At 44.3% G+C, this 25,903-nt stretch overlaps 9 protein-coding genes across 9 annotated transcripts; 5 read left to right on the forward strand and 4 right to left on the reverse strand.

The window, feature by feature from the left end:
• Positions 1 to 122: 122 nt before the first annotated feature.
• Positions 123 to 991, forward strand: PHALS_05492 (Predicted membrane protein; the record flags this gene model as incomplete). Its single annotated transcript, XM_024719042.1, has 2 exons — positions 123 to 218; positions 284 to 991. The coding sequence occupies 2 exons, from the start codon at positions 123 to 125 to the stop codon at positions 989 to 991; spliced, it is 804 nt and encodes a 267-aa protein (XP_024584380.1).
• A 113-nt stretch (positions 992 to 1,104) lies between these two features.
• PHALS_05493 (Insulin-like growth factor binding protein, N-terminal) lies at positions 1,105 to 6,607 on the reverse strand (the record flags this gene model as incomplete). Its single annotated transcript, XM_024719043.1, has 7 exons — positions 1,105 to 1,470; positions 1,537 to 4,838; positions 4,909 to 4,913; positions 4,964 to 5,001; positions 5,062 to 5,139; positions 5,216 to 5,248; positions 5,318 to 6,607. The coding sequence occupies 7 exons, from the start codon at positions 6,605 to 6,607 to the stop codon at positions 1,105 to 1,107; spliced, it is 5,112 nt and encodes a 1,703-aa protein (XP_024584381.1).
• Positions 6,608 to 6,688: 81 nt separating this feature from the next.
• On the forward strand, positions 6,689 to 13,077 carry PHALS_05494 (nuclear pore complex protein nup205; the record flags this gene model as incomplete). The annotated part of the gene is made up of 2 exons (XM_024719044.1): positions 6,689 to 12,952; positions 13,018 to 13,077. 2 exons carry the CDS (start codon positions 6,689 to 6,691, stop codon positions 13,075 to 13,077), a joined length of 6,324 nt encoding a protein of 2,107 aa, XP_024584382.1.
• Positions 13,078 to 13,417: 340 nt separating this feature from the next.
• On the reverse strand, positions 13,418 to 14,146 carry PHALS_05495 (2-oxoglutarate and fe-dependent oxygenase superfamily protein; the record flags this gene model as incomplete). The annotated part of the gene is made up of 1 exon (XM_024719045.1): positions 13,418 to 14,146. The coding sequence occupies one exon, from the start codon at positions 14,144 to 14,146 to the stop codon at positions 13,418 to 13,420; it is 729 nt and encodes a 242-aa protein (XP_024584383.1).
• A 286-nt stretch (positions 14,147 to 14,432) lies between these two features.
• On the forward strand, positions 14,433 to 15,003 carry PHALS_05496 (uncharacterized protein; the record flags this gene model as incomplete). The annotated part of the gene is made up of 3 exons (XM_024719047.1): positions 14,433 to 14,565; positions 14,641 to 14,681; positions 14,755 to 15,003. The coding sequence occupies 3 exons, from the start codon at positions 14,433 to 14,435 to the stop codon at positions 15,001 to 15,003; spliced, it is 423 nt and encodes a 140-aa protein (XP_024584384.1).
• Positions 15,004 to 15,254: 251 nt separating this feature from the next.
• On the reverse strand, positions 15,255 to 16,119 carry PHALS_05497 (scp2 sterol transfer family protein; the record flags this gene model as incomplete). The annotated part of the gene is made up of 3 exons (XM_024719048.1): positions 15,255 to 15,353; positions 15,415 to 15,804; positions 15,868 to 16,119. 3 exons carry the CDS (start codon positions 16,117 to 16,119, stop codon positions 15,255 to 15,257), a joined length of 741 nt encoding a protein of 246 aa, XP_024584385.1.
• Positions 16,120 to 16,141: 22 nt separating this feature from the next.
• Positions 16,142 to 17,297, forward strand: PHALS_15095 (uncharacterized protein). Its single transcript, XM_036407188.1, has one exon. It carries the CDS (start codon positions 16,217 to 16,219, stop codon positions 16,403 to 16,405), a length of 189 nt encoding a protein of 62 aa, XP_036263436.1. The 5' UTR covers positions 16,142 to 16,216; the 3' UTR covers positions 16,406 to 17,297.
• Positions 17,298 to 18,396: 1,099 nt separating this feature from the next.
• Positions 18,397 to 20,059, forward strand: PHALS_05498 (hypothetical protein F443_13895; the record flags this gene model as incomplete). The annotated part of the gene is made up of 4 exons (XM_024719050.1): positions 18,397 to 18,918; positions 18,989 to 19,115; positions 19,179 to 19,843; positions 19,901 to 20,059. 4 exons carry the CDS (start codon positions 18,397 to 18,399, stop codon positions 20,057 to 20,059), a joined length of 1,473 nt encoding a protein of 490 aa, XP_024584387.1.
• A 117-nt stretch (positions 20,060 to 20,176) lies between these two features.
• Positions 20,177 to 23,186, reverse strand: PHALS_05499 (camk camk1 protein kinase; the record flags this gene model as incomplete). Its single annotated transcript, XM_024719051.1, has 6 exons — positions 20,177 to 20,320; positions 20,379 to 20,610; positions 20,674 to 20,745; positions 20,817 to 22,454; positions 22,530 to 22,759; positions 22,836 to 23,186. 6 exons carry the CDS (start codon positions 23,184 to 23,186, stop codon positions 20,177 to 20,179), a joined length of 2,667 nt encoding a protein of 888 aa, XP_024584388.1.
• Positions 23,187 to 25,903: the final 2,717 nt, after the last annotated feature.

Consider the following 25,903-nt stretch of genomic DNA (forward strand, 5'->3'; position numbering starts at 1 on the left):
AATACTTAAATTTACCGAAGATTTCGTAATGGAGTATTCCTTTTATCAAAGTTTTAGATTGAAGTATTTTTTTATTAGACGCTTCTAAAAACTTACCTTTTTCGGTTCGGAAGTCAATCAAGATGGCAGATGTGGTAAACTGCCGTCGCTTTTTGGCAGCGTGGACACGATACAAGGCCAATAAGGATCAGCAGTATGACGGTAGTATAATTATTCAGGTAAATATCTCCCTGCACCATTTTCAGCTTCCCAATGATGTTTGCTGACGTGGCGGAATGATCAGTATCAACAATTGGCAATGCACTTTGAGCAGCTTCTCAAGAACAGCGACGAATTAAAGCCTTTTGAAGCAGATCTCACTCGAGTAGTAAGTGACATAGCTTTGCTTCAGAGTAATACAGATTCTTTCATGCCGGGCCGAGTTTTGCGAGCATCGGAGATCGTTAAGCTGCAAGAGGAGCGTATGAAGTCTATCACTGCTCTAGATCCCCCCGAACAAGACACATTTACCAGTGAAATTACAGAGAAGGAGGCACTTTTACCAAAACCCAAGATTCGCACCGACTTAAGTCATGATGACTTCAAATCAATGCTAGAGGTTGCTGCTCCACATGAGGAAAAGCTATCAACTAAAGCAATTAGAAAGCGACTGGGACTAGTGGATCGATCGGGAGGTCAAACGAGTGCATCCGAAACGGTAGCACGTGAAGAGCAGGAATCCATACAGTCGGAGATGATATCACTGGCAAAGCAGCTAAAGGATAGGACGCACACCATTAATCAGTCGCTTTCAGAGGATGTAAAGATCCTAGACGCAGTGGGACAAAGTGCAGAGCACAACACGGCACTGCTCGATCGTGAAAATGCTAAATTGAAAAAGCAATTGGCTTATAGTATCGGTCTATGGACATCCCTTTGGCTCGTGGCGATGCTAGTCATCGTCTTCATCATCACATATTTCTATATGAAGGTATTTTCGCGACGATTTTAAACGAAGTACTTACGGTGTAAAAAGAGCTTTAGATATTATCGTACTGATTGCACAGTACTTTATTGTCACAACATGAGATACCTCTATGTACATACAAAAGCAACAATCTACTTCTAACGTTCGTAATGAACTAAAGGTGTATAAGCAGCATCATACCAGTCTCGCGTGGTATGAAGACCTCGCCACCCGCGAAAAGTACGCCGGCTTGCGTATTCTGCGATGCAACGCACTGCCACCTCCTTTTCCAAGTACTTGATAATCACACCTCCGACCGCCACAAGAAGGATGTCGTCGTGTATGTAAGCCAGGTATGCGAGCCCGCAAACAAAAGCTATTACTTGATTAACAACAGAGCTAGCATTCCATAGCGTGAACAACTTCCCAAAAAAGACACTTTTTCTCGTGATGAATATCAATCCGAGTATCGGTGACCCAGCGGCTGCTGCAGGCAAGATTCCTAAGAATGACCACAGCGCGGTCTGCGGATGTCAACGATACACAGTATTAAAAGCAGCAAGTACAACTTATTAGGACTACACACGTACCCGAGAACAGCCCGACTCTTCCGTAGTGGGGTCTCGAACTTGTACACAATAATATTCCACAAGAATATAAAATACAGCGCCCATGTCGGCAATCAGAAGCACCACCATCACTACAGGAAATGACCACCGGATAGGAAGCTTAGAGCGTGGTAAGTTGCGCAGACGGAAAAGTGGATATATTGGTGACCAGAGACCAATGAGCAATTTTCTCACTGTGCCACTTGTCAACATAAGTAATGACAAAAGCGCTCTCGATTGCTGCACCTTGCAGGTGTTTTGAGCTTTTCTTCTTGGTATGAGACTATCATTATCATCACTAGAGTCGTCAGTGATATTTTCGAGCGAATTACGTGTTGGATGTGCGGAAAGAGCTTCCATCCTAATGCGTGAGTACCGAAAATCCGTAGACCGTGGATCTGTTACAGCCTTCGCATAGTCGTTCTTTTCGGAACGTAATTGAAGAAAATGTGGATCGGATGTTGACGAGTCATATTTCATTGGTTGTGGCATCACACGTAAATTTAGTCTTGAGACACGAAACGCCAGCTTGAAAGGTTCGTGTGGAAATGACGCAAAGGTTTCGTCGACGTTTTCAAGTGCAATGGGTTTAAAACAACTACTATTTCCATCGGCACCAACCATAAAATCAGCAGAAAATATCCCGAATGTCACAGAAAAATCATGTTTAACATGCTTCGCGTTAAACTCTTTCAAAAACATAAAAATATCACGAGACACGTTTATAGCTTCGCGCACACGACGGAGAGCAGATGATGGCTGTGGTAGCACGCGCAGCTTTTCATTGAGATCAGCCACAAAGTCAATCCAAAAGTTATGTTCTAGTAATTCAAGACGGGACGGAATGGCGCGCACAACTATGTCGTTGGTATCGAGGTGATATGGCCTGAAGAATGACCCACTACCACCAACCACAAGCACTTGGTCTTCAAAATTTACAGATTGGAACTTTACCAGGTTCAATGATAGCGAAGAACTTGATTTTAAAATAAGAACGTCAAAATAACAGAGGGAGAAATCTGGGCTAAACCCAACTTTTAGTTGTGTGCCATGCACTCGAAAGTTTACATCACGAAAAAATCGACCACCATATTGCATGGTATATTGGGAAAGCTTCATAACTCGATGTAGCTGACGCCTTCGCATAAAAAGCGTGCTTAATGGTGGAACAGTAGCGAGTAAGAAGTGATACAGCCAGCCTTCCCAATTTGAAGGATTCCATTCCACCAGTTTGTTGCACGTCGCGGCAAAGTTCGCGTATGTGCTTTCTTGAACGATGTCGCAAAGGTTTTTAGGCAAAAAATATGGATTAAGTTGCCAAGCACTCTTGAGGTGGTTATTTCCAGCAAAATATAAACGAGCGACGTGGGACTGAAAATCTTGGTCAGTCAAACGAGGGGTCAATTTGCGTGTAAGTGTTTTAAGTGATGACTCGTCCCGCATTCTCTGTGATCTGTACCGTGCATAGCGACGAAGCTCGGATTCGGAGCTTCGATGAGAAAGAAAGCCCCATGCCCCAAAAATCAAGCTCGTCATACATAACACGAGGACGACGAAGCCAACTGGGCCACCAATAGGATTAACGAATCGCTCGAAGGGTGTTAGACAATCGAGACCATTGCGCCCTTTGTAGCAGGCGTATGAGCAATTACCACGCATATTAAATTCTGAGTGTACAGGTTTCTTCGTGCATGAACCACAAACAGTCGCCCCTATTGTTGCTGTAGTCTCTCCGATTCCACATAAAGTGCAATTGCTCCGACCAGACCCAGTAGTGATACTACCGATAGGACAAAAAGAGCACGAGGTGCTTCCTGTCGAGCCTGCAAATGTACCAGGTGGGCATAACTCACATTTTTTGAGCCCCAACTTTGCACCAAATGACCCCAGTGGACACTTCTGACAATCTTTCTTGCCGAATTCCGGATTAAAATGGCCAACAGAACATGTATCACACTTAACAGCACCAGCGTGGCTTGAACAAGTACCTGGCTCGCACGGAAAGCACTTCGAAAATCGCCCAGGACTATGAGTTCCACCCGGACAAGGCAAGCAGAAAACACCACCACGTCCTGGAAGACAGTTATAACCAGCCATGACACCCGGACCGCCGTTCTCACCTCCCGTGCTCACCCCTCCATCCACTGAAATATGCCCTCCGTCTTGAATAAATTTCTCCCCATTGCCAGCAGTTGTATCATTTGTTGTATCAACATATGTAATACTAATAATTCCACCCCCGCCCCCACCTCCAACCTTTCCTTCGTCTTCATCAATCTCAGTCGGAAGTAAAATCGGGTTCCATACTAAAGACCGCATTCGGATCTCACTATTAACAGATGATTGAGATGTCGAGCTAGCACCTCCCTCCAGCGCAATAGCACCTCCACCAGCAATATCCGCAATAAAAAGTGACAGTGATCCACCGGATCCACCACCCCCGCCCTTAAAGCCCGCTCCGCCCCGTGCAGAAATTATAGCCGACTTAGTAAGATTAAGCATCTTTGAACCGATGTAAATGATGCCACCTCCACTGCCCCCACTGACCTTACCCGACGAATCTCCATTTGCAGCACCACTACCTGGCCAAATAGGCCAATGCTGTTCGTCAGACAGTATATTAATCCGACTAGCCACTGACTGCAGGGAAGAATCTTTTGGAATGTCATAGGTTGCGCCACCACCACTACCTCCAGGTAAGACATTTCCACCTCTTCCACCATGACCGGCTCCACCGCTAGCTTCGCCAAAGACAAAGCTCTTACCTGGGCCTATTCCAGAGCCGCACCCAAGATAAGAGCTAGAAATTGCGCCCTCGATTGTCATTTTGTCGTCAGAACATAATATCATGGACCCTGCTGAAATGTTCCCTAATTTAGCTTCCTCGAAAGCAAAGACATTAATCGAGTACAAGTAATCATGGTGCGCTGACTCTCGCAATATTCTACATGCAGACGCATTTGCTTGAAGCTGAATTGCTCTGCATTCCAGCACTGGTCCACTGTTCACATTGATGATCGACACATTTGCAGCTGAAATCGACAATTTAAGAAGTGGAGAATCGAATGGCATGTCAAGGAGGCCTAGACCAGCTGCATTAATTCGCAACTCAACTTTACCCAACTCCACAGCTTGCGGGCGTAGCTCGACATCTCTGAGGCTAGTCACGCTTATTAAGGGAGTTTCACCCGTGCCAAGATTGCGCGTATGATCCAGTAGAGTGTTTAAAGGGTAAATAAAGCCGTCTATTATGGTTGAAGATTCTGTTCGGATGTTAACTTGCGCTTGAAATTGAATTTTCGAAAATCTGTCAAGAAAATATCCACCACGGGCATCGATTGATAGAACACGCACCATGACTAATGCATTTTCAAACGATATGTCATCCCCAAGTAGACTTAAGTCGAACAGGATCCGCTTGTGAGGTGGCGACGGTCCAACGGAACCCTGTTTGACCGGTAAGGCGAAATGTCAGACGAGTATGATTACAGAGTAATAAAAACGTACCTGAAGCATTATTTGCGATGCCACTAGACGAATCATTTGTTCGCGACGAAGAATAGTGAATTTTGATCCAGAGTCGAGCTGTCATTCACGGATCATGAGACGACGTCAAAGCGTGCATTGTTGGAATATGGCAAAACCATTTTCAAATTCTTACCACAATTGAACTATTCATGCCTCCAACACTTTCCTGAAAGCATAAACAGTCAGAACATCGCGCCAGTGCACTTCTTACTAAAGCCACAAAACTTAAAATTACCTTCAGCTGGATGACTGAAGCGCACACCGTAGCCCCACCGCTTACCAATAAATGCACAAGTGATTCTGGCAAAAAAAGTGCACCCCTGGATGTCTGCTGAAAAATTGGTGTGCATCCAAAAAGTTGAATGCGCTTGATGGGCCCCACATTTGCCAACCGAGCTCCCTTAATAAGTAATGTACTCACTGACGTGTCATTACCATCGAGCCGTTGGATCCTCGACTCACTATCAACAAGCTCTTCGTTGCTCTTTAATGAGTGCTGCAGTTTAAAAATGGTCCCATCACCTCCCAATTGGCACCATTCGATTGACGCGTTTTTATCAAAGCTTATGCCGCCACCAAACGCTTCAACTCGATCAGGTGCCAACTCCTCCGCGTCCATGGAATCAAAAAAAATTCGTCCGCCTCCACCACCTCCTCCACCACCAGAATATTTTTCCATGTCAAAGCGACTTGGGTCTCCTCCATTCGCTTGAACTGTCGAATTACCGAATATTCGTCTCTTCGCAACAACAACAATAGTGCCTCCTGCACCAGCACTATCATAACAATTTAAACAAGCATTTCCTCCATTTGCTAGCAGAAGTCCATTGAGCTCCACATTATTCTCTGTCTCCAATCGAATTCGTCCGCCTCCCCGACTTTCACTGTTGCCTCCACCACTACCATACCCTCGAAAATCAGCAATATTAGCTGATACATCCCCCACTGCTCGAAAAAAATCGTTTGGAGGAACATCGTCACAAATTTGATAAGTACTTGAAAGCGATGCACCGCCGATGCCTCCATAGCTACCACCCATTGCTGTCCAGGAGTTATAACCGGGTCCAAACTTGAGCCCACGAGCCGATACATTTATAGATGACTGCTCGTCAATCGATAAGTAAGCGGCATATATATCAACAGCACTGGCCTGTAATTGACTGTTGCGGATAGATACCGAAGTCAGATTCATATTCAGCTGGAATATTAGTTCGGCATGGACGCCAAATAGAGGCGACAGCGCTGAGCTATCTAACTTGACATTAACAATTTCCAGCAGCGTGAGATTCTCCTGAGCAGGCACCGTAAACTTACAGGCCACATAATACTCATTATACGAGCCAATAAAGTGAATGCTTGAGCACTTGAAAATGTTTTTAATCTCGGTCTTATTATCAATCCGGTAGATCGTGGAGGGCACGGAGACCGGCATCTCATCCATAAAGCAATATTCAATCGAGATAAACACTGCACATGTCAGCAAGAGGGGCGATGCAAATGAGTAATAGGTGCGCAGCTTCCGCATTCAGTGTGCTTTGATCAGAGTGATGGTAAAATCGTGGTAAGTACGAGCCCTTTCCCCCCATACAATCAATTGATCGGCAATATGAGCGAGAGTCTGTCGCTCGGGCGCCCGCCGTTATTGCGCTTCCGTCTACTGCATCAGGACCTTTTGGCCTATGTGGGACAGAACATGGCTGATGAAAATGCACTGCAATTCACGGCAAATCTAGTGGCGGCTGCTTCGGATCTTTTACAGCCTCTATCACTGGTACCACCTAGCACCTCGGAGCGCGCGGCGCTTCAAGCCAACGCAGTCAAGGTTATTGGCAAACATGTGGAGATTTCGCCGCTAATTCAACAAGAAATTTGCAAGCTAAGCGACGAGTTTCGTATAAGCGAAAAGACGTGTTTTGAATTTTGGTTTATGGCTAGTGATCAGCAACAGCGCGAGTGGGTGGAACGCGCGGATCAACTGGCACCAGGCACAATCGCTGACTCGGTTCAAAATGCAGCACGTTACTTTTTGATCTCGGAAATGGAATATAAATTGCACTTGTTGAAGGAGCTGCTTCGACTACGTCTAGAAACGCAGCTAGACAAACCACGCGCGCAATTCATAATATCCTTTACTAACAAGTTGTTGATGGAGAACTTGCTGCCTAATTTGGTAGCAGCTTATGACGAGCAGCTCACACAACTAGCACAGATAGCTAAAATGGAACAGAGCGTGAGTTTCTGGCACACGCTTGTAGCCGAATGTCTGGTTTTCATTGTGTCCAGCACTCTGACGCTCGCTACAGAAGTACAAAAGCTTGCTAATCTGCTCAAGATGCTCTGTGGACGCTTACAAACGGTAGTAGCCAAAGTTTCACCGCATATTGTTAACTTTTCGTCGTTTGCCGAGCTATTTGAAGGAGGTTCCTTAGGTGGAACATCGCCCGAAGGAGCGGTCAGACAGGTGTCTTGCATACTGCAAACTATCACTGCAATTCAGGTGGCACTGTTTGTTGTACTCTTTCAAAATAAAACAAAAAAATTGGATCGTGAAACAGGGGAGATGGAGATCGGTGCTGCGTTGTACCTACGTGAACACGCCCCGGTAGTGAAGGAGCTACACCGTATTCTATACGAGGAAGAGTGGGAACAAAAGCACCTTCAGAGCGTTGGGATGCTCGCCTGGGCCGGCTTTCTTGCTGAAAACGACGATGGCAACAGCAACAGTAGAAACGTGATCTTTGCTGAAGCAGAGGCTGCCTCTGATGTGGTCAAAAAGGCAATTGAAGAGCGTGTTTTTCATACTTTGGTGGAAGTGCAGCTTAAGTATGTGCCAGATCGCAAGCGTGACTTGCAGCTATATTACATTCACGAACGACATTTTGAGCTTTTATTTCATACATATTCGTCAAAAATGATGGTCGCTGTACCGACGGTGGCTGATAAGGCATCGCTTGCTGCTTTGCAGTCTGAAAATGACGGTGAAGTGGTGGCTTGGGATGGCGACTGCCTCGAAGATATAGTTGAATTTGCAACAGCGTTGTGTGCTCGTAATTCGACGTTTTGTCGTTCGTTCTGGCGTGATGTTAATGAACACCTCGATTCCCATGACAGCACCAATCCCGAAAATAGTAACGACAAGGAACAGCGGCGGAGCGTAATGCGGCTTAATAGCGTGAGTGGGGCAAGCTGCCACGACTTCTTAATCGCCTGTCGTGATGCCGCGCTCAAAAACCCTGGATGCTTAGCGGCTTACATTCGATTGGTAGCTGCTGCCGCTCGCGGACCAGATTGCGCTCAGCTAGCTTTTCATCACATTAAAATGAATCCACAACAGCTTGGTTGGGATCATTTCTTTGCTGTAATGGCAAAGTATCAGCGGCTTCTTACTGATGCTGAGAAACCTGCCGGATATCCGTCGCTGATGCCTGGTGGTGTTTCGCAGGGAATCGGAGTTGGCCATAGCTCGTTCAATGGCTTAAAAAGTTCCGCTGGTCCTGGACCCCGTTTCATTCGCCCTAAGGAGTTGGAAGCATTAGAAAGCATTCAAAAACTTATTCAGGAAGTATTGGCAGACTCGCAACTGGCCCTGATCTTCTTTCACAATCACGACTGGTCTCCGATCCCAACGTTCGTGGCTTTTCTGCAGTGCCGCATTCCTAGCTCACTCAAGGGTTCAATCATGAAGACATTAGCTGCCTTTGCACGTGTTCCAGATATCGCGCCGTTTGTGTGGCGCCAGGTAGACGCGTTGCAAATTTTGCGCACAACTGGGGACACGACGAATTACGGAAAAGAAGATATCAGTTATGAACTTGAGCACTACGAATCGCTGAGTAGAACATATCCGGCAACAAGAGGTTTTGTAACGCTTCTCTACGAGCTCTTTAAGAATCCTCGCGCCTGGAAGTCGTTCGAAGGTGATGGCAATGTTGCAGCAATCCAGTATTACTTTGAGTTTTTGCTTGACAATGTGTTTTTAAAGTTTGATTTGCGAAAGTATGAGCGAGAAGAAGAAAAGTGGGAGCTTGTGAACGGCACTCTTGCCATTTTCAAAAAACTTCTTCGAAGCGTGGATACCTTTACGACAGAAGGCAGCTTGTCTTATCAACTTCTAGCTCGGTTTCTTTCGAGCAATCCGTTGCTAAACAAAGTGCTGTCAATCATTTCTGGCGATGATGGAGTTGAGAATCTGGAAAGTACGTCAACAGATAGGCATTTGGAGCATGCCTTTTTTTACTGCCTTGACATCGTGAAACGCGAAACTGAGGCTAAGCACGGCTCACTAAATTTTGTAATCGACGTCGCCAAAAAGCCTAGCGATACGTACCTCACCAAAACCACAGCAGTTGCTTCCTTACGTGAGCGCTGTGTGCAACATGCACTTGAACTTATATTGCTGCTGCTGGAAAACGATGTTCAGTTTGTAGATATCGATATCAACCGTCAACTTTCGCATCGACTGCAAGTGGAGATGATGCACACCATTTTGTGCCGCCATCGCTTTGACCTTGTTAACATTGTCAAGTATATCAAATATTCTAAATCAAAACACATTCCACATCTGTCCACAGCGATTTTACGTATTATCAGTACCCGCATTAGTGGTGGTGACCTTATCAGCATACTTGTTGACAGCGGATCTGGTGCAGACATTATGATTGGTTACATGAATCGCCTACTCAATGTTTATGATAACGATGAAGATGAGCAAGTTGAGGACGAGGTTGAAAGCAACAATGAGCAAAGTGTCACGGGACTGAATACTGGAAGCACTCAGTCAAGAAACTGTTATCAAGATACTCAAATCTTATCCTCCCCGCACGAGTTGTTTGAGAGTGATACGTCTCCACCCTCTATTCGTGGCGCCATCCTTGACCTACTACTTGAAAATTTGAACAAGCCTGCGCCTAACCTGGCACATTTACTACTTGGCAACATCAAGCAAACTGGAACATCAAAGGATGCAGCCTTGCCAAAATCGTATGTAATGACCGGTCTTGAAGCTATAATTACCTTAGTGATGCACGCAGACTTTGGCGTGGAGACGCCAGAGCTAGCAGAGCGGTGCCACCATGTACTTTACTGTCTAGTTACGCAAGAATTTTCTTCGCCTGATGCTATCGCTGCACTTGAAAGCGTCCCAAATGACTTTTTTGCGTCTCAGATACAATTATTTAGCAGTGTCTACCATGTATCAAGGAGAAAAACAGCTGCCACTATGATCGCCGAGTTAAATATGCGGGGGTGGTTTTTCAAAACGCTTGCAGTGTACTTGCATGTGGGGCTGCAGAAGGAGCCTCCGCGCATGAAAAACCTGAACAAGCTGATACATCAGCTGCTGTCCGTAACAGAGGGTGGGAGCCGAAACGACGTTCGTGCTATTGAGCGACAGGAACAAATGCTGCTGCTGCGCCTGCTTGATGAGTGTACTTTCCACTTCTTGCCACCCGTGGTCCCAGTTAATCGGCAAGTTGTGGCCATGGCTGAAGAGTTGACTGCAGCTGTGGGGCAGGGTTGTTATTATAAATGGCTAAAAATTGACATTGAGCGCTTTTGTCATGATCTTCAGAAACTAGATTTGACCGCAGTCGAGGATGGAATAGAGGATTTTTACTCTGCGTCAAACAAAAGGTTTCGTGTGAATGACGATGGTGAAAGCAGTACCAGTAGCAAAAACAATACTGAAGCAGCAGTGGAGAGGCTAATTCAATGGGCTATACAATGGAACATCTACTCAGAGAGAATTGCTGCCGAAAGTCATTCGCTCAATTCACTGCGCGAGTTGATGGAGGTTATTGTGCTTGATTACCTAGTGTTGCCTCGCGTACACGAATCAGTTGTACCGCCAACTATGAGGGAGGGATCCGATGCTCTTGCGTCCGAGGAAGTGCGATTGGAATTAATGAGTGGTATAATCGCGTCTGTGCTTAGTAAATTGACTGATAAAACCGGTGCTGCTGCCCAATTATTTGAGATCGCTGCGACGAATGCTCTGATGCTCTTTTCGCAGCTCAGCTATACTGATGACGAAAGTCATTCGAGCGCTCTTCCATTAAGCCGATACGAACAATCCATGAGCTTTTTGGAAATGCTCTTTCGTTCCGTTTACAGCAGCGCCGCAGCAACTGGAAATCCGTCTGCTGCACGTAATTCGCGGACACTGTTATACACTTGTATCCTTCATGTGCTGCATATGCTCCCAAGTCACACTGTGCAAGATTTACCTTTGGCTAATGTTGGACTTGCGATACCTGCACGCAGTCAGGAACAACGTATTCGACATTTGCTTTCTAATCAGGTTGTTGATCTAATTTGTAAGGATGCAAGCGACGGCGAAGACACTTTGAGCATGGCTCTGGCCGTGTCTGCCTTGGAAACTCTAGTTGGGTTTGAAGGTAACTCATTGGTTGTCGCAGTTATCCGTGAACGTGGATATCTCATGCACTTTATTGACATCCTTAAAAAGCTGAGTGATATGGATGCCGCGGTCTTCGAACGAAGCAGTGGCGGCTCGACAATGGTAAAAAGCAAAGTGATGTCTGATGGAATGGACGCTACGACGATTGGCTCGATATACGAGTGCTTTTTATCGCTATTTGCCAGGGTTGCTGAGACACGGGACGGAGCCATAGCTTTGCTGGAAGGTGGATTAATCCGTGTGTTGTCTGATGTCCACAACCTGCCAACGCATCTACCGCAGCATCTTTTTCAACAGAGAAGTGCTCAATCTGGTGTTTCTGCGGAAGTTTTCCAGCGTATCGAGTTTGTATACTATCGAAAGTGGCTCCCCATGGCTCGATTGCTAAGTGCATGTTGCGCCTCTTTGCCGAAAAATCGGACACTTACCAGCCAAATACTTCAATTCGTTTACAAAAATCGAAAGCTGTTCACGTCAGCGCTGAAATTGTGTGCGAGTGGTCTTCCGTCGCAGCTTATCTCGATAAATCTTCTTCGAGAAGTATCGTATGTGACGTTTGTATTTCGTTATGTAACTCAATTTACTGATTTGTGTGAGCAAACGCTGGTGGCGGCAAAGTGGGAGAAAATTTCACAACTGATCCTTCACGTATTTATGTATTTTAGCACAAGACTTGTGCCGCCAAGCGATGAAGCAGATGATATGAGCGACGTATCTAGTTCTACGTGGTGGCACAAGACAGTATTTGATGAACAGCGCACCGATGCAATCCAGTATGGCATACATGAAAAGCTGTTAGAGCATTGCGAGAGTGCAGCTGTGAAATCCAGTGGAAGCGCTAGTCTGCTTCACATGTCGTTATTGGACGAAGAAAAGTTGTATGCGTCTAGAATGATTTTATGCAACGCTGTGGCCTTCTGTGTCAGACGCATGATGTTTACTGTGGACGATAATAAACTTGGTAGAGTGCCTCCGTTGTTGTCCCTTAGTGACAAGACGCAAATGCAAAACGAAAGCCGATTTCCATCGATGTCATCGGTGGACCCTCGCGCATTTGCAGCGGCTACAGACCCTTTGTGGATCCATGCACCGTCGATTAACGACTTTACAATCCGCTTTGACTCAATAGTTTTTGCTTTGGAGGCCAGCAAGCAGCTTGTCGATGCGTTGACAGCTTTGAATAATGAAGCTGCATCGGGTCGCTCGAATTTGCTTTCGTCCGCTTCGTCGCAACAGCAATTAATTGGTCGGCGTGACCTCCAGCGCGAGATCAAACCACTGGAAAATTTGTTGGAATACCATGCCGACAGCTTGATGTTTGTCGTCGAGAATATGCTCGTGGTGTTGCTTTGCCATTTCACCCACTATCTTGGTCGTCCCGAAGCGGCATCCAGCGAAGACGTTGTTCATCACACACTTGGCAAAGTGCTTGTTATTGTCAGCGAAATTGAGGTACGCACAGTTTTTCATTTCCGCGCTAAATTTGTATTTGTTTACAGAAGTGATGCTGTTTTTAGAGTAATTCGTTCATTCACGCCATCGCCAGAAGACTACGCGAATTGGCGTCTACCGGATAGATATGACATGGTTTCACTACTAGTTTGGCCGCTAGTGTGGCTGAGCCGGACGCAAAATATTGAGAAATATTTTACAAATGTGAGACATCTTTATCCATTTTAATAGCCGTAAAATGCACGGTAAACGGGCTTTACATTGGCAAGTTCTGGACGTAAAATTTCTTCCTCTCTACGTGTGGATCGTTTCAAGGTCACTAGTAGCCCACACAGCAAAGTCCTGTCATCAATTTGATGAGCTCCCACTATGTTGCCTGAGTTAGTAGACATGTTTTTGATCGTGAGATTAATGCTTGCTCAAGATTTAACATATTACACGAAGGCTCTAAGATTTTACAATGAGCTACGGTTTGGTTCGCGAATACATGACGTCTGTGCGTAGTACATACTTGGCCCCTCGTGTAACTCGAGCACCTTCGTGCAACAAGCACCGATCGCCATGACCGTGCACGAGTGCTAAGCCTGTCATAGGAGTCACACTAAGCACTACCTCCTCCTTTTCACCAGCTTCATTGGCGTAGAAGATGGTATGGCCACCCTGCAGCTCCGAGTCTGTTGAGTCGTTCAAGTACACAAGTACCGTAAAGCGACTGTGGTAGCCTGTAATTCGATCAACATCGCTCTGATCTACATGACAGCCAAATCTCTGTCCTGCATTATAGCGGTAAAACCTTATCGCCGGATTCAGTCCGACAGCATGCATGCCCTCGTAACTTCTTACAACGTGTGGTTGTAGACGCGTCCAAAGCAGCTCCGCAAACGCCGGAAGACGTAGCAGAAGTCGGTCATTATCTCGAAATGCGTAGTTCCGACTGGCCCGCTGAGTTACGCGCTCAAAACCCGTTTGATCTGCAAATGAGCGCACACGCTGACATTCCACTCGCGATAAAAAAAACGGCAAGGAATAGATCAGCTCGTCGTGCAGATGCTTAACATGCAGTATGGTGTGCAGTGGATCGAGACGAAGTGCCGGCGGAACCTCATCTGTTTTACACACCGCAAAATTGCCGCTACTTTCCGACTTTTTCCTTCTCTTTGAGTTCGTGCCTATACTGCACTGCTTCTTTCCCATGTTTTCCAAAATTAGACATTTAAACTGTTGAGTTTTTTATCTAGCAAATGGTTAATTTTCTGTTTGTTAAATACGAATGTGAACGATGTGAAGGCCACATAAAAAAAAAACAAGACTCTAAACTTAAGTTTAAGTACGATATGCTTAATATGCCTACATAAATTTGTATCACATTTTGCACACTTTATCTCAGCCACGTGGCTTATAGTTTTTGCAGTTTTTAGTGCCGCATTCGCGATTCCGACGTATAGCTGCGCCGACCCCGTTGCGTCAATCAGGATAAAGCATGGCCGACTCAATTATATCATTACTGGGGCAGAACCCGACCGCTGGGATTGCAGTGGGCGGTGCTCTTGTCGCTGCTGCCATTGGTCTGACAGCTGCTAAAGCGCTAAGCAGCAAGGCAGCTCCGGAATCTAGTTCATCCGCCGCTAAAAAGAAGAAGAGCAAGAGCAAAAGCAAGAAGAAAGTGCTTGTCCCTACATATTCCGAAGAGGAAAAAGCGTCTAGTATTAATCTCGAAGAATTTGTGGATGTACGTACCTCGCTGACATAAATGTCGACTTCAGCTTGGGTGTACTTAAGCAGATTGAATTTGTTGATTGTAGGACGGCCCAGACTCAGAGGAGGAGGAAGCCATTCGCGCTGAAAAGCGGAAGCTGAAGCTGAAGCAGAAAAAGAAAAATGCAAAGGCTAAGCAACGCTTGACTGCTTCTTCTTCTGGCAAGTCAGCTGTGGACGTAGACAAAGAGAAAGAAAAGAAAAAGGCTGCGGCTGCTGTTCTTCAACAGGAGGCAGAAGATGGTTGGGAAACGGTCGTTAACAAGAAAAAGTCAGTGAAGACGAAGACGCAGTGATTGACGCTTTATTGCCTTTTTAGCTGGGAGGTGAATTGCTAGCACGTAGCGAGTGGACCACTTCAACAAATTTCTTGTACGCAAGGAATGTTATTAGTATACTAACAATAACGCGAGATGGAGCTATCGCAAGAGCTGAGCTGCCATTAATGTTATATCCACGTTTAAACAATAAAATTTAGAAGAATACTTCTAAACTGAGCGAAAAATGAGAATCACTATTTCACTCATACTGGTGCCAATACACAAGGTTACAATTTCGACTGTGGCTTTATAGCGTTAAAAACGACAGGCAACTTCATGGCAAGCGTCATGTTGCCCTTAAGCTTAAGCTTGCCCTTCATAAAAGCCTGATCATCATAAAAGCGTCAGTGAGATTACATCTGTTTGCACCAATTTAACTGCAGTTACCTGCTGTGCATTGAGCTTTCCTAAAGCAATGTCGACAAAATCGGCATCAGAGACCGTTATAGTCACATCAGCTTGCTTAGATCCTTCAGTAAGCGCGGGCGTAGGACTTTTTAGATCTAAGTTCCAGTTGCCAGCTCCCGTAACGTCAAATTGGATAATGCCTTTCACTTTTTTGGACATTGCAACGCCATCTTTAACGATCACATCTCCCAGCAGACTAAAGATTTCCTTTGACTTTGATTTCTCCGTCGGTACCGGAGCAGTATCATCTAAAGGCATAATACTCTTCTTATTCGTTTTCATGTAGTTGCGTGTAGCTGCCAGCACCACGTTCAGCTTCATAGCAAGTCCCATATTGCCCTTGATCTTCAAGACCCCTTTCATGAACGCCTACATCAACTCAGATATCGTATGAGCTCTTGGTTAAAGTAAAAATCATAACCTTTTGCTCACCTGCTGCGGGTTAAGCTTGTTATTCATCATCTTGATAAAATTTTCCTCCGTCAGCGATATGGTGACATCTGCCGTTTCACTAGCAGTCGCTGACTTGACACTACCGTTGCCATTCTTTAGATCGACAAGCCACACGCCAGCACCCCCGATGTCAAACTTGATAACTCCGTTCACTTTTTTCTGTAGTGACGGACCCACTTCGTCGATGGCGGCACTCATCATATCAAATAATTCGGCAGTTCTTGAAGCCATTTTCAATTGCGGCTTAGCGAAACAAAATACTGCGTGCAGCCTCTTTTCACAGTAATTCCGCCTGTAAGTGGTGTGGTCCACATCGACAGATAATGGAATGACTATTGGGCAAGAATATCAAGTTAAAGTTGTAGCTCAAATGAAGGCAAAAAAATCTATCAAGAAATCAAAGTTTTCGACAATTAGTCGCTGGAGCCTTGAATCCAAATCTGTGGTAAACGTCTTTGGCGGTCTTGTTCCACACGTGAGCTGCTTTTTAAACGCCACTCACTTTTTTCTGCGTTGATGGAATCACTTCGTTTACGGCGGCAAGTATGTTCAGATCATCCGAATATAAAGCTGCACATATAATTCATGTATAACATCTCTTCAAGCCTTCAATAATTCAATGGCCACATCACGCAAATTTATAGACTATGGTGAAAGTATACTGACTTTACTAGTTGAATTAATATCACTTTGCTACAGTGCTTTAGTCGTAAAGAAGTTTGCACTAAAGCTTTAGCTAAGTCATGTGCAACACGTCTAGCTTCATACCAAATACCAAGTCCGTCCTTCTTGACAAGAAAAGTCTCAAACCAACTTTATAATCTACAACATCTCACGTGTTGATTTTACTCCCATTGAATGGCACACTCTCCGTTGATTGCGTGATTGTATGATACTAACGTATCAACTATGAAGCTGGCGTATCATCGTCATCTTAAAATTAAGCGCGATTTGTGGTCGCACCTTCGTGCGGCAGCGGCATTGTACTGGCGGTCGTATTCCGTGATCGCAACATGACGATTAGTCTCTCTGGTGGGGCACCTGACTCAGTTGAAATATGGAGAGGCACGTATTGCAGCACGTGAATTGTCGATGAAGAGGCTACCAACGAAACATTGAGATAGATTGCAATCGCATCACTCCTTGAGTAAGTGGTTGCATCCATCATTTCAGTTGGTGGTGATATCTCCACCTGAATTTTTCAGACATGAATTTGGATTCCTCATCAATATCCATTGAGTCGTCTTTTTATCTCATCATTACGTTGGCTGTATGTGGTGCCACAACATAAAAGCGGCCGTTCCAAGGAGATGTAGAGCTCGCGTAACAGGGTTGATGAACATCAGTATCCTGGGCCTTGTGAAGCCGTGGAAAACCGAAGCACTTTGACGGTTTGGAATAATTTTATCGTTTTTAACACGGGCTTGAAGCTGCGATTGTCATGTGCAGTTCATGGAATTGTCCGAAATACTAAGCGATGATATGGTGTCTTGAGCCAAGCTCGGAAGGCAGAAGCGACAGCAAGCCGTGATGCAAAGAGGCTTTCTTTTACCGCGTTCTTCAGTGTGTCGCTTAGCTGAGTAGCTGTAGCTTAAGTCCCCACCGATAAGTTTTAGGGATTTGGCGTTTTTATGTCGCGGTCTGCTCCCGCTAACATGGGCAAGGGCTGTAACTATAAAATATATGTAGAAGGAAAGACCGTTTAGAAATTACAGACATCTCGTTCAAGCCAAGATATAACGGTACTTCTGATTCATCATTAGCGTATGGCTCACTCACCGTGCGGAGCGAGAAATATCAATGAGTTTTTAATGATAGGTTAAATGATGTGACCGGGGTAGTCCCTGAGAACATTAATCTCCACTCATTAACTCAGAAACAGGTTCGCTCGAGAAATTTTCTCTAGAAGATATTTGCAAAACATTGCAGACGGCGAAATCACAAATTACCGGAGGAGGAGTTAAGCTCGTCATCTAACAAAAAAACGTCATTCAATAAATCAACAGCCAACCTAGTTCAAAAAGTTGCCACGAAACCACGCCGTTTCAGTGCCGAATTACTACTAGAATCATAGATATCAGACCTCAGAGCATATATGCTATCAATGAGATTTAGCCGTAGCGAGAATTACCACACCATGTTGTAGCTAAATCGTTGCCTTCACATGGATAACTCGATCCTCTTCTTGAAATTATTCGACAATCACTGCAGGTTTTGACTTTTTCTTCGTGTCAGCAACATGAGCTGGACACTTGCAACATCTGCAAGCTGGGGTCTTATCGAGAATCGTAGTAATGGCTTGTCTACCGCTTACAACCTTATTTTTAAACAAACACGAGTATTTCCCACAACTTGTCCTTCCTTGACAGTGTCCTCCTTTTGCACAATGTACGAAAAACTAACTCGAACTATCGTTCGAATTTTCAGTAAACTTTGCACCGAAAATTTAAGGAACAATTTACGCATTAATTAAGTATCTAACAAGATGATATTTAATTATTAGCTACAATGATCAGTCGGGAGGCTCCATTGGCGGAATTGACACGCGCAGCAGGATTAAACGTCGATGTTTTTGAGACTCCACTGCCGCTTGTAATTGTGTATGGTGGTGCATCATCAGGCAAATCATTAGGTGTATCGCAGTCACTAAAAGCACACTCGTCCCCGTACGCACTCGTAGACTGTACCGCAATTTACTCTGCTAAGGAATTATATCGTGAAGCATTGTCACAATTACGAGAGTCTTCAACAGATCGTGAAGTGGACGATGTGATGAATGTTGGTGATGTTGGAAAAGCTGAAGTCAAAAGTACTTATGAAATACACGACAATGACAAGTTCAGCTCACTCAACTTTTTGAGCTTTTATAAAGCTCTCGATATATTTATGAAGAATAGAGCAAAAGAAAACAAGCCGACTCAACGCGTTTTATACCTTGCACTTGATCATGTTGATAAATTGCTTGACCGAGGAATGGGGACTTTAATTACATGCGCATGTACGCTAAACGACCAGATCATGAATATGAACGTTAGTTTGAATGACATTAGTGCAACATGCTTCAAAGGCTAATGGCGAAACACTTGTGTTATGAAACTAGATATTTGAAGAATATCCGCCGTGGGAGGTCTGCATCATATTAATAACACGAGGAATGTCTTTCGATTTTGACCGACTCGTGATGCCCTTTTTCCCTGCTTACGTGCATTTTCCACCGTACAAACCAGGTAGAAGGAAGTAGGAAATGACATCCAGAAGTTGTAATTATGCTTACTTCATCACGTTTATAGGTCAATTAGCAGATATTTTGGTACAGCAACTTGGCTTTGGTGATGCAAATCCATCGTTTCGAACTTGGCTAGTGCATGTCCATGGATTATTACCACCGACTCCAGATGGTGATTGGCTTGACTTTCGTGCTGCTATCGTCCACTTGCTGCCCGAATTTCGTAAGTTTTTCATATCACCTGTTCAAGAAGAAAACGCTTTAAAATTAAAAGCTCAACTTGAGCGTGAGACCAAACGCCGTATGCAAGCCTTTTTAAAAACGCGGAGACGGCATCTTTTTGGATATCACAAGCTGACAAATGAAGTGGGTGATCCGTCTGAGCTAATTTCATGCACAAATCTTAGTCGAAACTGCCTTTTGCTCGTGCTTGCTGGGTATCTGGCGTCGTTTAATCCTCAAGAAACCGACGTGCGTTTTCTCTCTTCTTCTGGTGGACAGCGTCGTAAAAAGCGTGCAAAAAGAAATGCCAAAGGTGAAACAAATACAACGACTGTAATGACCAGCAATAAGAAGCAGAAGATCAGTCAGCTACTTCTTGGTCCTCGAGTGTTTACATTACAGCGACTGTTGGCCATTTACCTTAATCTACGCATTGAAGCTGAGGCTGATAATTCGTCTTTTGACGATTCTCTATCTTCTGAAACGCGAGAAGAAGTTTTCACTCATGTAAGTTATCAATCGTGAATATCATGTCTGTTCTTGTCTGACATAAGTCGTGAATAGCTCGCAACACTCACTCGAATGCAGCTATTTCAACGGACGACACCACCACAGTTGCTCGACAATATAAAGTTTCGCTGTCTAGCTGACGCTCGCTTTGTTCAGGAATGTGCGCAGTTTTTATCATTTCCCTTAGAAGCATATCTTAATCGATCAACATAGTACAACATTGGAATAGGAAAAGATAGATTGAATTTGCATAACCATGTTAGTGCTTTTAACACTCACGATAAAGAATTTTTTTGTCAGCATAATCCAGAGAATCGACAAGTGGCGTGATTATAGCAATCGCGTCAGATCAATTGGAGTTTGGTGTTGAAGAAAGTTGTCAAGCGTTATGTTTGCATCACGCAAGAATGGATGTTTTAACACATCCTTTGGCGTCACGCGTTTATAGGGATCCTTTTCCATCATCAGCATTATCTGATTGTATTGTTCACTGTGAGCAAAACTACCGATTTCAGAAAGATCCAGTACGCACCATATCCTTTGCTTCGTCTGAGATACTATTCCACTCTGGTTCTTCAAACTCATAGTCGACAAGCTTGTTCATTTGAATAAGCTCTTCATTATTCACACCGAAGAAAGGCTCATAGCCACACAACATCGTGTAGGCCACCACACCAGCAGAAAACATATCGACGCCACTAGGATATGCTTCACCTTTACCTGCGCACAAAATCTCCGGAGCAACAAAGCCAGGAGTTCCACATCTGCAATGTAAATCGAAACAATTTAGTTATGTGTAAAAGATATGATTACGCTAAGGATCATACCTGCCCTTCAGCATTCCATCCTTTTGGATAAAAGCTGCCATCCCGAAGTCAGCAACCTTGATCAGACCGAACCTACCCAACAACAATAAGGAAGTCGCAATTAGATGCAACCCATACTGAAAAACATATAATAGTCTACAAACTCTTTGCCGCTGGCGTTGCACTGATAGTCCAGCGCAAGATTCGAAAGTTTCACGTCTCGATGGGCAACGCCATTTCGCTGACAAAAATCAATTGCCCGGACGAGACTTGCAATTAAATAAGAGGCACGCATCTCATCCACTGTACATTTTGTCGCAATCTCTTCATGCAGATCTCCGTCTCTCATAAGTTCAAGCTCCAGAACCAAATGATTGCGCGTCTCAAAGAGTGATTGAAGTCGAATAATTGGACAATATGAAGAGCCCGATCGGACCGTCAATAGACTCTGCGTCAGAATTTCGCGCACCACTGTGTCTTCGCGTTCTGTTTCACGCGCAACCAAATCCCAGAAAATATTTTTCTCAATGATCTTAAGAGCACAATCACGTGACTTAAATTCATTTTCCACGTCTCGTTTTCGACGAGCACGACGAACGACCGAAAATCTTCCTTTTCCAAGCTCAAAACTCTTTGAAGATGATCGAGTTGGCGATTCGGGGTGGAGATCAAACAAGTCATCGATCTGCAGCTTGACAGCATGTGCAAGCATTTCCTTCCACACCATTCCCTGTTTTGCCGACTCAAACGCTAGCCATAATTCACCGCATGCAGAGACTTCAGATGATTGAGTATGGTACTTCAGAACAAACTCGGTCGAGCTTCGCTGGTGCACCAATCCTTCCGATATATTAGCGTGACCTACCGGTCGACTTGTCTTGTTCGCATCTAAGTATTCCCAAAGGTTATTACGATATAGGGACAAATATCGTCTACTCCACTGGCTGCCTGGAACTCTTACGCGAACATAACCAGTGATTGCCAGCCCATACAACTCAGGATCTGACAAGAACGACCAATTCTTTTCACCAAATTCATGTTGACGTAGTTGTTCAAAGACGTCAGTAGGCAAATCGGTGGCCAAACAGGATAACAACCACGAGTCTGGATGCCAAGACGAACGTTTGCTTCCGTTTGAAGTGACAAGTTCACTCAGCATCGGTGCAAGATCCTCGCTAACCATCGAGTTGTCTTCAGCAATAATGTTCATTTCAAATGGTAATCGGTCCACATGCTGCTTCGTATGGTTCAACGGCCGTTGTTTCATGCTACCAAAATTGCTACCCCCGCAGACACTCACTTCGTCGCCCAGAAAGGCATGAGTGCTGTTAGCCATGTTGTTATTGTGAATTGTGGTAAAGCATTTTCTCAGCACTGTGTCAACACCTGATGCGACTGGAGAAGGCGAAGGAAGCAGCGCACTTTCAAGCAATGGACACGCCACTGTAATGTGGTTTCCTTGGCAGTTCGCACAAGTTTGCGAATCTCGACGACGACTGTTGATTCGTGGCAAACCCTTTGCTAACAGAGTCGCTGGTAGCTTAATTTCGCCGTTTTCCGATGATGTTGGCGACGAATGAATCAATGAAGACGTCAATACCGGCGATTGGTTTCTTTCCTCGCATGACATGGAATGTGCTCGATGTCGACCAGCAGCAGCAACAGCAGCCATAACAACTGCCTGATTGGACTTCTGTCGTGTGTCTTCTTCCGCTTCGCTCGAATCATCTGTGGTCAAGGATTGCTCTGCTTCATCAGAATCCAAATTGAACAGCGACTGTCGATTGTCGATGTTGTAAACACTAAGAGTAGCATCGAAGTTACTCATATAGAACATCACGTGATTATTTCTGCATTATATTCATGCAGAACCTTACCTAATGTCCATTTCAGTGTGCATACTATTCATCATAAGTCGCTGGAGTAGCATGTCCATTTGCAATTCCCACGGTTTGTTAAAAATGGAAAATTTTGGTCCATGTGGGCTGTTCGAGCCACCAGTATCTCCCTCGGAGCTCTTATAATGCGACGTTGTAGATAGATCACCATCATCACAAACAGTCGAAGCTCCGCTGCTATTGTGTAACTCTGTGTCGATCTCTTTGTGCTGCTTAACACAATTTCACAAATTAAGTCTCCGTTTTTCCCTTTCTTTGACTGCAGGTACAGCACTTTGCACTTACCAAATTAATCTTGACAGCCGTGTGTGTAGCCAAATTCCCTTTTTTATGAATTAATTTAAAGCAACTGATGCAATAGGCATCATGACAGCAGCCGTTACAGCTAAGACTTGCGGTATGTAATTCGCAGTAAACGCAGAGCGGACGTGGACCTTTGGCAAAGATGCCGTTTTCCTCAGCATCCGGCTCATCTCCAGACTCAGTACCAGTTATCATGTGAATACGCTGCATGAACCAGAGACGCCAACTAGCGTTTTCAAGGCGTACGGCTTCGTCCACAAAACGTCGCATGGTGCTAAACGACTGCCATGACTTCTTGGCAGCGTGGTCAAAAAGAGCCACATCGTCGATCATGGTAATGACTCAGATTAAATGTTGCAGCTAATTGATGCAAGGAAGATCGAGATCTACTGCGCCAAGCAAGCGTGCAAAGCATACGTGGGGTTCACTCTTGGTTCAGTTCAGCTGACCTATAAGAAATAATACAGTAACCTAAATATTAAATGATCGGTTTTAAACGCTCAACAGTTACATAATTAATTACACATCCTTGATGATTCTACTTGCTCTGTATTGTCTGATTGATTAAGAACCGTGTGACTCTTGCAGTATGAAGGATACGTATCGTAAGGACTAGCATACCAAGCACCAAAATTGTTGAATTGGAAAAGATTGATACTTATGAAGATCGTTACATATGTAATCGCGAAGCTCAAACTATATTTTTGTAGCGAAGAAATTGGATTTTACGGCATAGATAATGTACATGAAGCCACATATCCAGACTGCCACGCCATATACTCCATAAAAACCTATATGGGACGTAAACATCGCTTACGTCAACTCGTGAAGCACGCCTTCTTGAACATGTTACAAATAGTGAAGGAGTTTGCCCAAAGTACAATCAACGCCATAATCGGCTTATTTGTACTACAAAGTGAGTATAGTGTGGGCCACAGTAATCGTGATATTGTCATGATTAGTGTGCTTCTGTAATTGAACACCACTCTAAAGATGAACCCATACTAAAATTAGTCGCCATATTTATAGTATTCATCGCTACTAGAAGAGGTTACGGTAGCAGCTGCCCAGTGAAAGCCCTCGATCGTAAAAGCTTAGTTAGGGTAGCATAGATGTGCTGAATTCAAGAAAATCTTGGCGATGTATCCAGCCTTTTGGTCGCTTCGACTACACATGCTACGCCAGGCATGTACATTCTTCAGATAGAAAAAAAATAACGTCTCTGTTTTCATCGAATAAAAAGCTTATCGCTTAGTAAATAATCTTACCACTTATACGAAAATATTAAATGCTAGGAGAAAAAGAAAAATAGATTCTCTAGTTTCCTCTCCAGAAACTTATACTTGAATTTTCGGCAGAACAAGTTCAGAAAATGAAAGCTTAACCCAAATTGTATACTGATTTAATATCCCTCTACCAAATTTATCAAGCCGTTTTCTACCACAATCAGAGCTGCGCATATGCCGCATTGCTCTCTAATTTGAACAGAATCGAAACAGGGAGGATTCAATTTTATTTCAAGCGGATCAACTTGTATAATTTCTGGAAATCAATGTCACCTCAACACAAAATCTCCGATTCTAGCTCTGTGGTCAAAAACATACTCGTTTGCTTGACAAATTATTAAGAGGCGTTGAGGGATATGCGCCTAAAAGCGCATGAGCCTGAGCCAATCATACTCCCACACAAACTGTCTCTCATAGGCGTAGCCCATTCGCATTCTGTTCCGGTGTTCGGCACATTCGATCGTTTCTTCGTGAGGTTTCTCATATAAAGTAACAGTTTCGCCAGTTCGATAATTTACAATAGCAAGAAAGTTAGTTAACAGAGAATACAGCTACCGTGTCGCTTTGACAACAAAAAGATAATCATGATAATGCTATGACCCAGTGATGCTTAGCAGAAACATTGTCGTTAATATCTTTGATCGTCACTTAGCTTGCAAGATATCTTCGTGTCACAGATTGAATCTTCTTTTTGTTTGGACCAGTTTTGAAAAAATCATGAAGTTTTTGCGATGGAATGTTTAAGGTCAATATGATAATCGGAAAGGTTCTTCCTATTAGCAGGTGATATCTGCTCAGATATATTGAGCTAGTCCACGACGTAGTTTGACCAAATAAATCTGTGCTTTGCTTGAAAAAGTATTTTATTTTTTTCAACAACCTTTGAATAGGCAAATAATAGTCGTACATTTACTATGCACCCACCAATTCATTTCGCACACCTCGAAAAATGGTAAATCTATGTCAGTCAAACATTTACGTCGCCACTGCGGTATAAAGCTTATGCCTTATAAAAAATAACTTTACATAAGATTGTCAACTCAAAAGCCGAAATTTTACTTTCGAGTCTGCTTTAACAAAAAAAGCGATGGTCACAGATGAAGATGTTAAAAAAGACACTTGATGAGGAAAGGGCAGTCTTGTGGCTGCTTTATGTATAAAAAACAGGTACATAATATGAGTAGAGGTCAATGCATCGGGGTTGAAGTGAACCTTGCAGGAAGAAAGCTTCTATTCAAATTTTTGCGTCGACATTTGAACAGAGAAAAGGTTCATGCGCCGTACCCAGGAATGCTTTCAGAGGAGCGACATATGATTACAACTAAATCTGTGTAGACTCAGTGGTTGAGCACGAGAATGGGCACTGACGTGCGGCCCTTCGGTCGGAGCTGCGTTTCCCTCCTGGGCAGAGCTGAAATTGCAGCTCTCACGATTGTTCTCGCTGCCTAATCAGGCATATCGCGTGCGATCGCGTTTCCTTGCCGCCCAACAGAGCAACAAGGAATTGGTAGACTTTGTCCAAGAGTTGCGAACTCTCATTGCCGGGATGGCAGCAGATCCCCTCCCAGAGGCGGTCACAATGACCGTGTTTATGGAAGGCCTCCGCACTGGCGTGACCAGAATGGAATTTTTCCGTGTGCATCCGTCCTCATTTGAAGAGGCGGTAAATGTGGCACTGAATGTTGAAATTCGGCACGACTTGGTTTAAATGCACACTCCAACAGCTCGTCGAGCGGGCCTATGCCCATGGATCTCAGCTATGCT

Source organism: Plasmopara halstedii (genome assembly GCF_900000015.1).
Source record: "Plasmopara halstedii genome assembly, contig: Scaffold_2904, whole genome shotgun sequence".
NCBI lineage: Eukaryota > Oomycota > Peronosporomycetes > Peronosporales > Peronosporaceae > Plasmopara > Plasmopara halstedii.

Coding starts and splice junctions, on each gene's coding strand:
- PHALS_15095 (XM_036407188.1), top strand. CDS start 16,217: ATGACTATTGGGCAAGAATATCAAGTTAAAGTTGTAGCTCAAATGAAG.